General features: G+C 38.6%; 1 protein-coding gene across 2 annotated transcripts; it reads right to left on the reverse strand.

Annotated features, from left to right (window-relative positions):
- Nucleotides 1-403: 403 nt before the first annotated feature.
- Nucleotides 404-13354, reverse strand: ptpn1 (protein tyrosine phosphatase non-receptor type 1). 2 transcript variants are annotated; one of them, XM_027166481.2, is made up of 10 exons: nucleotides 13202-13354; nucleotides 12979-13103; nucleotides 11581-11671; nucleotides 10241-10341; nucleotides 7205-7303; nucleotides 5778-5915; nucleotides 5427-5636; nucleotides 4956-5117; nucleotides 4625-4788; nucleotides 404-3531 (listed from the first exon to the last, which is right to left on the reverse strand). In XM_027166481.2, the coding sequence occupies exons 1-10, from the start codon at nucleotides 13257-13259 to the stop codon at nucleotides 3249-3251; spliced, it is 1431 nt and encodes a 476-aa protein (XP_027022282.1). In that variant the 5' UTR covers nucleotides 13260-13354; the 3' UTR covers nucleotides 404-3248. The 2 variants fall into 2 exon arrangements, with proteins under 2 accessions (XP_027022282.1, XP_027022284.1); XM_027166483.2 differs by having other exon boundaries at nucleotides 12979-13085; nucleotides 13202-13351.
- Between the last annotated feature and the right edge of the window lie 855 nt (nucleotides 13355-14209).

A 14209-nucleotide genomic window follows, 5' to 3' on the forward strand; every position in this document is an offset into this window, starting at 1 on the left:
ATGAATTAGTGTGTGAATTAGACTGAATACTTGAACTGTACAGAAGGCTACTGTACAGTAGATACAGATAAACAAACCCGGAATAATAACACACTTCCACTTCCCCTTCTAATGATTATAAAAATGAAAGTTCTTATAGTATGGACAACCCAGCCTTGTGAAATATACCACTGGTCTTCAGAGTCACGGCAACATATTATACATACAGCACTTTGGATATGTTCAAATTTCAAGCAGAACAAAACACAATGCATACGTGAACTGTTTTTCGAGATTCACTACAGGTCCAGATGTGCATGGACACTTACAAAGGGTGTTTTACTGTACACTTTCAGTACTAGGTTTTCTTCTGTGACATTGGAATTACCAGTTTGCTAAAAACAAAACCAAAAGGACACAGCTGTAAGACTTATGATTTTATTACCACAGTGTTTGTCTATCAGTCTGAAAATAAAAACAAATATCCAATGCAAATCAGATCCATCCACAACAAAGCAGTAGTCCTTTTTCATTACAAAAAAGATGGATTATGATATAAAATAGATGCCAAAAAGGAGGTGAGAAGGAAATGGAAAACAAAAACAGTGAGGCCTTCCATATGAAGGGTAAGATTTTTTTTTTTTTTTTTTTTTTTTAAGATTCTGCCAGTCGAAAAATACATCACACATTGGCATACACACAAAAACACACAATTGATGTATCTGGCACCAAGCAACTTATATTAACAGGTAGTGAAATGAGGATGTCCATAAAGAGGTTATTACATTTTAGATGTTCTAGACAGAACAAAAAAAACTGAGAATTGTGTAACCTGACTAGAATTAACTGGACCTTAAGACTCAAACCACAAAAGCCAAAGTAGAATTGCATTGGATGAGCAAAACTGATGTTTTTCCCCCAGCAGGAAGGTGAAATACAATCAAAAGTCTAATTATATTGATTATAACGAGGCAGTAGAATTACAAAAGGCTAAGAAAATAGAAAAAATATTTAAGTCTAAACCAATTAGACTCCTGTTTTAACCCATGCAAACTTTCATTCAGTCATTTAAGGTCTATTCCAAGGTTTCAACATAGAAAACATATAAAGAGGTATATGCATACATTTGAATTTTGGTGTCTGTTCCGTGGTTATGCTCCACTGTGAAGGAAAATAAATTTAACTCATTAATCTTTATTAGAAAAATCTAAGATAGCAACAAAGCCATTAATCCCTACACCTGATCACATGTATCTTTACCAGATTTAAAAAAAAAAACCTAAAGCATCCTGATAAACCTAAAATCCATTATTATCTAACCACTAGTTTATTAAGAACCTACATGAGAAATTAAGGTTGTTATTATAGTCCTGGATGAAGATGCCGACAAGAAACAAACCCCACCCTTAACTCTCTGAAACCACTGTTCCTTTTTAACCATCTATGAGCAGAAATGATCTATCTTAGCCAAACAGCTGAGCACAAAACGTCAGGAATGACCAAAGCATGTTACTCTCAGAACAAGAATGTTTTGTCATATTTATTTTATTCATTCATTCGTTCATTTTAAGTTTTTTGGAGTTTACAAATGACACAAATTACTAAATGGCTTTCATAAAATCCAAAAGTTGTCACAAAGAACAAAACACGGAATTAGAAATCGGGATCTCAAGCAGGAGAAAAAATAAAAATCAATTATCCATGTTGGCGTTTGGTGAAGGAACCAGACGTCACAGCTGCCATTACAAACTACAAGCTGCATCCCAAAAACAGCCATTTCTAAAGACACGAACATTCAAGATGGATTTACATATTGCTAGGGAAGGAGCAAGAAAATAAGGAAATGATGACCAAACCCTTAAAAAGATGCTTTTTCTGATGAGCCTAATGCAGTGTTGCCTCCTGGTGGCTAAATGATTTTTATGCTACCTCCAGCATGCTATGAATTCAACCACTGAACTGGAAATGGGTTCAAGCCAGGACGCATCCTCACAGGAGGACCTGGTGGTGTTGTGCGTAAACGCGGCCTGCAAAGGTTAGAGAGTCATAACCTTGAAACAACATTGAAGTAACGTTCAGAACATCCTTTCTGTCTCCCTTCCCAATACATTACATGGGTCTAAGCCAGAAAAGCTTTCAGGGAGTTAGACTACAGCATACAAACAAGGTCAAAGTCCCTGAATATGTTGATCAAACGCTTACAAGACAGATGGAAAATAAACAAGTTGTAAAAATGGAAGCAAAACCAACGGAACCAAAACACATTCCACAAGTTTCTGTAAGCGCTAAAGCAAATCCATGCACATGAGTAGAATGGACACGCTGGTGTCTTATCTTTGATCAAGATAATTCAATTATGACATTTCTTTTTCTTTTTTAAAAACAGGCTAAGTGCAAATTGTTAGCCCTTGCAGTTGGGCAGGAAGAACAATCCTTTATTTCATAAACGGCAAGATTGCTTTCAGAGTGGACTCGATACCACTCCCTCCACTCCCCACTTGTATACACACACAAACACACAACTTTTGTAGCTCTGCAAAGGGCATCATTAAAGCTTAGCAAGGTGAGGAAGGGGGGAAAAAAAAACAACACTGGATATTTGGGAAGGTTAAACAGATTGCCAAATCCACTGGAGTCCACATGTGGCAGTTAAGGTGTACTCAAACTGCACTGATTCCCCAAAACGCTGACTTTAACTGTGACACAAACATGTATTCACACAACCCATTACTCTGACACAAAAACAAACATTCTCTATACACACACACAGTAGAGACACAGACATTCCCTTGCTTATTGCAGCAATAATAAAAGGGTTTATTTGGATAAGTAAAACCTGGATGTCATTTGGGGGACACCTGAAATGTGAGGCCCTGAGCTATTAAACAGACAGATTGCTTGTGTGGTGTTGTGTGTTTGTGTCATGTAATAAGGTTAAAAACAACAGCAGTTTGCCTAAGAAAGTCTTTTCTCTACATCCTTCCCCAAACTGTGTACGGAAAAGTGGGGATATTTTTTTTGAAACAAACAGTGACAGCGCTTGATGGCAGGTGTCTGGCCCTCACAAATCTCTCTCTCTCTTTCTCTCTCCTGTTTTTTATTCTCTAACATTTTTTTAAAGAATGTAGAGAGAGCTGGCTGGCCAGTAGAACCTATTTGCCCACTCTCACACTAACCACAGAAAAAAGGGGGGAGAGAGAGAGAGAAAGAGGCAGGAAGACAGACAGACAGAGAGAGAGAGAGTGAGAGACAGTGAAAGAAAGAGAGAATCAGTGAAAGTAGGAGCGGTAACAGATGTATGTTCCCAGAGCGAGCATGGTGAACACACACATGCTAGTGAGCAGGGAGCTTCTCTGTCCCTCAGGCCTCTTCTCTGGTGGTGACCGTGATGGTTTAGGTGGAGGTTCTGTCGTCATGGTGACTGGTTCGCTTGGCTTTGAAGAGTTGGCATCATCAGGCTCATCGGCAGGCAATGTCGGCGTCTCAAGCGCTGCTGATGCTGAAGCCGCCACCGGCACCACCGTCCGTCTTCGTATCTCCGACTCTGAAGCACTGGGAAATAAGCAAGGAGATGAACTGTTAATCAAATAATTACATTTTTTCAAACAATTGTAGAAACTACAATTCCATCTATAAAATTTTATCTATAAAATAATGTGGTTTTACAGACCCTGCATTGCCATGCACTAAACCAACAAGAAAAACATTATAATGGAAGACTGCATAAGCTAATGTATCGGTGTAGAATATATTACTATTATATTATATTATATTACTATTACTATATTATATATTACAGGAGGTCATAACTACTGAATGCTTTTGCAGCAGTAAAACCACTCAGTTAACAACAGTTCATATCTGGTTGGGTCACTAACCTTGGCTGTTTTGTTTATTATTGTGATTCCCCCAGCACTTTGTTTCTGAATGTCTAAAGAATGTTTTCTATGGATTGCATTCCCTCTGGAAGATTACTGCACAATGCAGAGGTGACAGTAGCGTACTAGCCAGTAAATCTATCTATAACATAAGGTCTTGTTGAAGGAGAAAGGCTGCTATGATCGGTCATTGCTGTGGAGTTAATTTACAAGCTGCCTGTGAGGGCTCTTTGTGTCATTTGTTTTATTCCGGAAAACTTATGCTGAGGCTTTGGCTGAAGAGGTTCAGGTGGGACGTATCCGAGCGGGGTGAAAACACACTCACGTAATGTCACAGTCAGGATACTTTATTCTACATAAACACAAAAATGGCTGAGAGAACACAAAATCAGTGTTTTGCAACGACAATGGCCAGTGATCTCAAACCTTAACCATAATGAACAGTTACGTCCACATGTGTGAATCTAATAATATAGTGTGAAATGTTGCTAAATGGAGGATTGTTTCAGATCCTCTATATCAGAATATTTTCTGATGAAATAGGTTTTTATACAAGGTATTCTACACAAGGTTAGCATCCACACTATTTTATAGGCATTTAATGTAGTTTTCAGGGACTCCACCACTCGGACTAGAGTCCTGTAGTTTCTCATGATATTCCTGAATGGTGCAGAAATAGCATTAATTCTGAAAATGGATAGTATGTTGGGCAAAAGTATATGAAAACACTTTGGGCACATATACAGAGTGTTGAGACCCAATTTTACCTGTTTGTGTAGATGACATTGTTGGCCTGTACAACTTCGTGCTCAGGAAAAAACTGGGGTGTGGACTGGGGACCATTGTAGGGGGGCTTTGGTGGACGTGGCCTAGGAGGGGGAGTGAACTCTGGAGGAGGATCTTCCTCATTTGACAACTCCTTCCATGACTCCTGAAAGCACAAACACAATGACTGATCACTGCATTTGTTAGCAGATTATTTCTAACATGCCAGGAATGAAACCATGTCAAAAAGGTGCAAAAGAATACTGTGGTCCTCTAAAGCCACATATGTGCGTATATGATACTTTGGTAAACAGTACAGGTGTGTACTCTCACCTGGATAGAGGCGTCTCCCATGATGCACTTAGCACCCTCTATAACGGCGAGGTAGGAGAATCGGAGCTGGTCTGCTGTTTGGATCAGACCCATTCTGTACCGCCTCATCTCCAGGAGAACATCCTTGATCTGGACTGAGGACGGGTCTTTCCGCAAAGACATCTACACATACAGAGCAGAAATCTGTTTTAGTTTCTTAGAGGTCGTCAAAACAGATTTTGAATCAATGCATTGATGCATTGTAATTGCATCATTTTATTTTATATCATAGGCATAATTCATATTGCTCCTTTGAAGTCCACAACACAAGTCTCTCTTGAATTTTATTCCTCCAGAATGAGACAATATATGACAATCTACTTTACTGATAAGTACATTCCCTCAAATTTATTTAGGGAGTGAAATGTAGCACAGAAGAAATTCAAAATCTGATACCATTATTAAATGAAATAAAATAAATGCTTCTCTCACCAACCGGAGGCAGGTATCTACAAGGCAGAAGGTTCCAGAGCGACCGATGCCAGCGCTGCAGTGGACCACTACAGGCCCTTGATCTGAGTTTAGACAGCCTGACTCTCGCACCTTGAACAGGAAGTTGAGGAAAGAGGCAGGAGACTCGGGCACACCAAAGTCAGGCCAGGTGGTATAGTGAAAATGAAGAATCTCCCTGGTTTCCTGAGTCTTTAAACAAGAAAACACACACAGTTTAGAGATTTATTTGGATGTGTTAGCATAAAGAGTAATTGACCTGGATAATAAACCCCCATCAATGCTCTGGTTTTAATAAATTTCATTAAAAAAAAATACAGTAAAGTTTCTTACTGAAAGATTCTCCAGCTCTAGCTGCCGGACTGTGTAGTATGATTTCACGTCCTCTGAAACAAGAGTCAGCTTGAAGTTTGTGTCCTCGAAAATGGCTTCCCGCTCCTCCCTCTGTGGCCAGTACTGTGCACATTTCACCTGATCCAGCAAAACGCACAGTAAGGTGGTCAGTCCTATTATTCCCCATCTCCCCCAAACCCCCTTTCTATTCCTTAATTGCCAGTTTCCACCACTAGCCAGGTCTCCCATATAACATGATAGCTATGAGCCTGCAAGGGCTATGAAGTCAGACAACAAATCTTTTCAAACTGCTGCTCATGTAGCATCACAGGACAGTGTACCACTCTCTGAGGAAAGTGGCAGCTTCCCGCTTCCACATACACGAGCTCACACACGCCTACAGTAATGTTGACACCCAGACAGCACGGCCAATGCTGTTCTCTTCATTCCCGGTCATGGATGGCTGTGGCATATGACGACAAAGTAATCACTTTTTATTGTTGCACCACTTAGAAGTCCACATGCTTTTTTTTAACATCTTAATACAAATTTGTTAATATTTTATTTGCTGCAAACGCCACCGTTACAATTCATCAAGTCATCGAGACTTGATTAAAATGACTAATTACCAATACTTTCAGCTGCAAAGCAAATCACTTGTTTTAATGTCTTATCGTTTCTAAGCAGACGACTTACACAGGGGCTGTGAAAGAGTTTAAAAAAAAGAACATAATTGCTGATCTGGTGAAACTACAATTTTGTGGAAGATGTTTTATTCTAGACTCTTGGTACATCTGCAACTTCTAACTGATAGAAGTTCGGATACGAGATGTACAACACTGACTTTCAAAACTAAATGTTTCCTGTAACAAATGGGAAAGTCTTCAGGACTTTCTTTGTGCCTTTTGGTTTCTCAGAAATGTTATAAGCTGCATTTTTTTTCGTCTCAGTAGCTACAAGAGAGAGAAAAAAAAGAGATAGCGCCTGGTCAGGGAATGACTGTTTACAGCTGTTAAAATTATGAGTGAGTAACAACAGGACCCAACTTCTCTCATGGACATTCCACAACATTTCATGTAACTATAAACTGATAAAAGGTATAATGGGGCACACTTAAAAGTACATTATTTAAGTATCTGTATTTGTTTGCAAATAGATTTAGTAGAAGAGAAATGAAACTTGGGGTGTACTATTCTAGGAAAAAACTCAGAATTTTGGTAGTGCGCCACTTCCCCGTGACAACATGCCCCGTCATGTTTTGTTCTTATTTATGTTTACAGTGTCACAGATGCTTCTAACAAAGCATTTATTACAGAGTATGAACATAATTACAAGAAAGCATCTGCAGCACATGAGGAATATTTAATACTTTATAAAGATCATCTATTGCTAATAATAAACATGTGGTTAAAAAGGGCGACTCTCACCGATCCCTTCTCTATGACACGGTTCAGCATGACAACTCCACGACTCCTCTGCTCCCACACCATCTCCCAGAAATGCCCACATGTGTTAGGCAAAGGACCCTTGAAAAAAAGAGAGGGAGAAAGAGATTAAGTATTGCATATGTTTCTGTGATATTTAAGGAACCTATGAATCTCTTGTAATCATCATGCAAAATGTCACTCAAATTTGCTGATGTATCTTACAAAAAAAAAATATATTGGTATACTGTGTATAGATATAGAAAAAGAACCAAAATAGATTTTACAAAACGTTTTATCGTGTTATTTATAGATGATGATTTGGACTTATATTTAGGTACATTTTAAGACAAAAAAAAAGTGGAACTATAGGAAGTATCTAATTCTAAGGACATGACTGGCATTGCATGACTAGTTTTAGCGTCAAATATGGGAAGCCGCTCTGCCTTATTTTATGTAAGGTCCTATTTTCACTGCAAATGAAGTGGCATCATATTTTAAAGAAGTAACACAGAAATTATAACTGAACGATTCATGAGTAATTTTAGTGTGAGAAAGTTGCATTGTTTTGTCATAAGTAAGCATTTTTTTTCTCTCTCTTCCATCCATGCATTGTGTTTTTCTTTCTCTCTCTCATATATAACACACACACAGACTGTGAGATGGGTGGGAACAGGGAGGGTGGGGGTTTGATTACATTTTGTGTGTGTATATTTACACATCTGTTATTATTTCCACAACCCAATGCAACCCGACTGTTCTGGGAAGAAAAGAAAAAAAGTTTGGAAATGTTTGCTCTAAAGTGGTTATTTAACATAAAGCTTTGTTCGATGGCATTCCTCACATCACAAGCCCACTTTTTATCCCTCTGGAGTATGGATTATGACAAATGGTGTGTTTGTTCCCAAAATCAGAGGATGTGCTCAGGCTGTCTACAGCCAGTTAGACTCACTGTACCAGGACAAATTATCAGAAAGGAAAAAGAAATCTGACCATCATCCTTTCTAGTTCTAATCCATTAAGACATTCAGTTGTCACACACTTAAACTCTACTCCAGAACCAGCTGAGTCTAAGCAGATCCATCTCGACCTGACTGGTTAATCACATGGTGAGTCGTCTGAAGGATCTGCTTCACACTACAAAGTAGGAATTCAAGGGTTACATCTTTGTACGGAACAGAAGGGAATAGCACGTTCAGGCGCGTCACCTCTTAATTCTGACGCATTCTCTGGTATTTCACAACATATTCCAAATGGGCCAGGAAACGTTAGCAGCATGAAATACACAGCTGACATTTCCTGCGTTTTCCGTGAATCAGTTGCTAACCTCGAACAGAATGTTATCTTAACATTATCAGTCCCTTAAGAACTAAATATAAGAAAAGCGCTGGGATTTTTTCATAAAGAGAACTATGATGTGGGTATCAAACTAAAAAGATTAAGATTCTGTTATCATGTCCTGCTGTCATTTTCATTGTATGGAAACATTACAAACTTGTTTCTAAAATGTTACATGAAAGTCTATTTTCAGTCGCTCAGAACATCCACTGTTTCCTACTCAGTGTGTGGACTTCATGTCTTTATCTTTTTTTTTTAAAACTTTTGCCACATTAAAAAAAACAAAAAACTTAAAACTATGCTCCAGTAGATGGAGAGCATTAATAATAAGAATAAGCTGAAGCTGGGAGACGGATCTGAGCATGTTCATGCTTGCGTAACACTGAGTGGTGTTGCCTCCTGCATTTTTTGCTATACAGATGTGCATGGTACAACCTTACATGGGTAAAATGCTTGTAGTCAGAATTACTTTCATTTATACTGCTTAGGTAGTCAACAGAAGATCTGTGCGAATTAAACATAAATAAATGCAAAGACATGACCAGAATATGTTACCAGTAGAGTGATGTTTATAAGTCAAGCGTCTATGCGTTTGGAAATGGTTATTAAGTGACATAATGCTGCCACTGAATCTAAAAAGAATTTGAAAAAACATTTGTTATTAATTTATGCTGATTTATGAGACCCCGCTTTATTCCAAAGAAAGTCTATGCACATGATTCATGGCACAGTGTTCAACTCAGACAATGAATTACAATATTACAACGGATTCTCGATTCTGATTGGTCAAAATGTGATGATTTTTTTTTTTGGTGAGGAGAGGCTTAGTTATCTCCCACATAAGAACTTCAGAACAGTTAGCAGTACAGCTATAACTTTAATGTTCCCTTAAGACATGAGAAAGTCTTTTCTGGACTTTCTTTGTGCTTTGGGGATTTTCAGGTAATGTTTTAAGCTGCATTTTTTTCTATAACTTTGAGTGGGGGGGGGGGTCAGGGAATGTTTGTTCGCAGCTGTTATATAGTAAGAGGTAAAAAGAATGAGCTTTCTTTGTGGACATTCTACAGCAATAAAAGTAATTATACGACCTCCCTCTTGATCGTACAATGACACAAAACTGACTTTCAAAAACTAAATGAGCACAAACATGGATGAATCCGAGTGGCTTTATATTTGTCACCTATTCACAGCCAAGAGAGCCACCAAAACTGGCCGTTCTCTCTCTGGAAGCAGTTATATTACACCATGTAGCCTATTCATAGAGGAAATCAATTAATCTGTACGTTTATAACCTCTTTATATACTGAGAGCACAGCTGAGCGTCAAACTGGCTATAGACGTTTTACAATGCTTTATAGAGCTACTGAGGTGCAAAGTCACACAATGGGCTCGTTCCAATCCACAGAACATTGCAAAACCAAACCCCGGAACTGGAATAAAACGAAGCAGCCATGTGTGACGTTATGTTCCCATGGGTTTCAGTTCTCCACAGCTTCTTGGGAACATACAGAAGTCTTTATTATGCTGTTTTTAACTAACAATCAAAAAGGACAATGTGAAATTTAGAATGCATCAAGTCATTTCCATATCATGACGAGTTAATTTGAAACCTTCCTACACAGAGAAAAAACAGTGTCAAATGCAATAAGGAGACGTCTAGGGGAACGGCTGGAGGCCGCTGGCTCTCCCTTGTCTTCTAACCTGAGTGAGAATGTAGCTTCTCTGTGCCTCCTCCATGGAGATCATGCTGGCATTGATGTAGTCACTGCTGCCGAGCTGTAGATGAATTCGACTGTGGTCGACTGGTGAAGGGAGAAACACAAACATATACAGTAAGCGTTTTGTATCCTTACTATAAATCACATGACAGTGCCATACACTGATGTGTTCACACAGGTGCAGCTAGAGAGGAATTCCCAAAGGCCTTTGTGGTGGCACAAACACCACAGACCTCTTTCGGGTCCTATTCTCAGTTCCACCAAATTAAAGCAAGCATCCTCCAAATATAAGTTTAGAAAAACTTTTTAAAAAAAACTTGCATAATACATGGGTTATCTATAGATTTTTGCATGAAAAACTTGAAGCTGTTTTTAGGCCCGACTGAAAAAACACAAGAGAAAACAAGAGGAAACCACAGCAGCACTACTCTCTAAAGACACTTAGACAGAAGAGAAGAAAAAAAAAGGGGGTGGAGGTAATATGGCATCAGTACTGCTACATTTTTTTTCACAGTTGATTGTAATCAATGCTTCTGCCAATTCTGGCCGAAGAAACAATTCTATTTGATTTGTCTTGTTATATAATAAAACTTCTCCTGTACTGTACTACTGTTGTCCTAAAAGAGAAATTTATTATTACTGATCTTTTATCAGGTCTTTCTCCATATTTATATATTCATTATGTGGTCACATTTCAAGCAGTTTTATTCTGAACCATCTGTGTTGAACTTTAACCTTTACCTCCACAAGGCACAAACCGTCTGTACCATAGTGCTGCTAAACTATCGAACCTGATTGGTCAGAAGGTGTTAATTTTATTAATGCAATTGCTCTAATACGTATCTGTTGCAGTCAGTTATTCACGGGGCCTCACAGGAGGATAGGATCTATTGTTGATATAGTAAAGATTTCTGCCAGGACATTTATTTAACATTTTTTGTAAATAATTATGTAAGCCTTAAGTGTTAGGGCTTTGGTAACGGTCAGTAAGTGTTTTCCTCCACAGGACAGACTTCGGATGTAAAGTTCAAGACCGAAAGAAAATCGGCGGCTGTGAAAGAAACAACTTGTTCATAGTTTCAATAATGCAAGTGATAAGAGGAACTTGTCTTGTGGGCATTCCACAACATTAAAGATAATCTTTAATTAATTTTCTTCAGCACAATAAACCACTTCAGGGTGGCAACAGTCACTCCGCTTGGAGTCATACTGCATCACACCACACAGTCTTGTCACAGAGTATTTTAATTTGACTAATTTCTTACTTACCATCTAGTGCAATCAGACAAAACCTATATCAATCTCTAAAAATGTTCAACATACATGGGCTGACATCTCTGTAGCGATTGCGGCTTCTGTTCTCTGGAAGTTTGGCAATCTTGCAGGGCAGTTCACTTGACTGTTGTCTGATTTCCTGGAGAAAGGAGAAACAAATTTCTGTTACATCTCTTCCATAATATCAGGGAAAATGCTTAATACCTTTCACAAGCCTACTTATATTTATTTTGTATATGGTCACTTCCTATTGTGGTAGAGAATAACGGTGTTCACCTGCATTCATACAGAAGCATTGTTTTTTCACTTCTTCACCATCACGCAATAAGAGGCCTTATTAGTAGGTCAGTTAAGAAAGGAAGTGACGCCATAAGCATTTTCAGTGACACACTACATGAATCTACATGAAATGTGTCAGCTGAAATGACATGTTCTGGGCTTCACTCGAATTTAACTGGTTTGAGTCCTCACAAAAAACTGCCCACTCTGTTTACACACTTTTAATGATAAAGTAGAGAAAGATTAAAAAAAAAACAAACAAACAAAAAAAAAAAACAGAAATGCAGTTTGAAAAGAGGAAAACTTTACAAATGGAGTCTGAATTTTTTCTGAAATTTGTATCAGCAGCAACAACAACAACAAAGTAATAAGAAGATCTTTTTAAACAGCCAGACACCACTAGTGATGATTGTACAGACAGTGGCCTGTTTTTACATGAAAACAAGACAAATCCTATCATGGATAATCTACCATTCAATGAAAAATAACGGATAGCCTTCAACTTTCTGGCCTCTTTAGCCACAGCATGTGAGGGAGATGCAAATAAAATACATTAATAATAATTATTATAACAATCTTTTTTTTTTTTAAAAATTCGATTTTCACATCTTAGTTAAACATCATGTTGACATTGCTAATAATCATGTCTAATTGTGATGCTAAATAGTTTACTGGGCTCTTGGTTATTTTAAACTGAAATAGAAATTTCTCTCATTTTATTTTCTTACCGGTATTTAGTCTGTTTTTTGGATACAGTGGAACAAGTTTTCGGTGTCAAATGATATTATCGTGAGAAACCTAGTCGGGGTCAGTCACTCAGCACACTAGCTAAGCACTAAATAACAGGAAATAACAGCAATAGTAACCGTTTTTAATCCAAAAACCGAACAACGGCTGTTTTTTGGTGGTTGCTGGAAACCGTGGTTTAGCACGAATAGCCATCACAAAGCTGAGTTTGCTAGCAGAGCATCTACTTGTTAGCAGCGTCTAGCAGTTCACACTATCAGTGTTACGGTACGTTACGTTAGCGCACGAGCTAGCTAAGTGTCATCACCCATAAAACACGAAGTTTACACACCATGGCACCGCTTCACACGACAGGCAGCGTTTGTGAGCTTATTTCCTCACTTAACACAGTATTTAATAGTTTATGAACTATGCTATTACCTGGTAAATGGCGTTCCAGTTCCCGAATTCATCAATTTCCCGAAACTCGGCTTCCATCGCCGTGTTTTTTTTAACCGCCCGCTCCCCTACTGCCGATCCGTCGCTCCCTGTGGAATACACAGGATCTGTTAAGAAATCAGCAACCAATCACACAAACCGTAAATACTTTAAAGCCGTTTCCGATATTATTTTAACGTTATTTTAACTCTTGGCCTTTTCTTACCGGAAACACGCCGCACGCTCCTCCCGCACCGCTGCACTACAGCGCTGACTCTGCGCATCGCCCCCGTGTGCAGAACGGTAACCAATCAGAGAGTGCGCGCGCCCGAAATCCCCATTCAGAAGCCAATCAGCTCAGACGCACGCGTACTACCCTACTGAAAAGGTGGCGTGCAGCTTTCACGTACTATCTAGTACGGTAGTATGCAGTTTGGGAGGCAGCCACATTGCTGGGCGGGGGAGATCACCGGGCCCCAACAAGGGCGCGCGCGAGCGCAAACGCTAATACACACTCACACACACGCGATCGCGCGCGCTCTCGTTAATGTCAAAATGCTTGAGATGGCCAATCAAATCAAAGAAGATGGGCTTTAATGTTAACAGACGCAGAGACTGCAGGGTAATGATGAATGAATGATAGGTGAAGTTTCATAACCATATTGCTGACAAGACGAGATAAGAAACACAGACATATAATTATGAACTTAGTTACCAGGCCTTCCTTGTAACCTCTCATTGAAATCATTAGCCTAGAGTTATTATTCTCAGAATTAAGCTGTGACCATTGAAATTGATTCAAAGAATAAACTATGAATATTGTATTTTCTCTGGTCTCTTCTTCTCGCCTGTTTAATATTAGCTGCTTCATTGCACTTGACTGGTTGACAGGCTGGAGATTTCTCTCCTGTTGCCAAGTCCGTGGTTTTCTTGTAAAGCTGAATTGGGGTGAAATATATTTCTATATATGTTTACTAATTTTTAAAAATTCTATATTTCTAAAAGTGTCTACATCCGTCGTGTTCTGAAATATATTTGGTTGGAATCTGCTTATCTTTCAGTACGGCGGAACAAGGAAATCACACGTTTAGATTAAAGTTGCTCTAATACATTATTGCTTCTATAATAACAATTCCTTCACAGTGGATATTACATAGAGGTCACTGCAAAATAAAAAATAAAAAAAATCTAAACGTAATAGCAATAGTAAAAATGCATAGTGTAAAGTATGTAA

Source organism: Tachysurus fulvidraco, chromosome 14, assembly GCF_022655615.1.
Source record: "Tachysurus fulvidraco isolate hzauxx_2018 chromosome 14, HZAU_PFXX_2.0, whole genome shotgun sequence".
Lineage (NCBI taxonomy): Eukaryota > Metazoa > Chordata > Actinopteri > Siluriformes > Bagridae > Tachysurus > Tachysurus fulvidraco.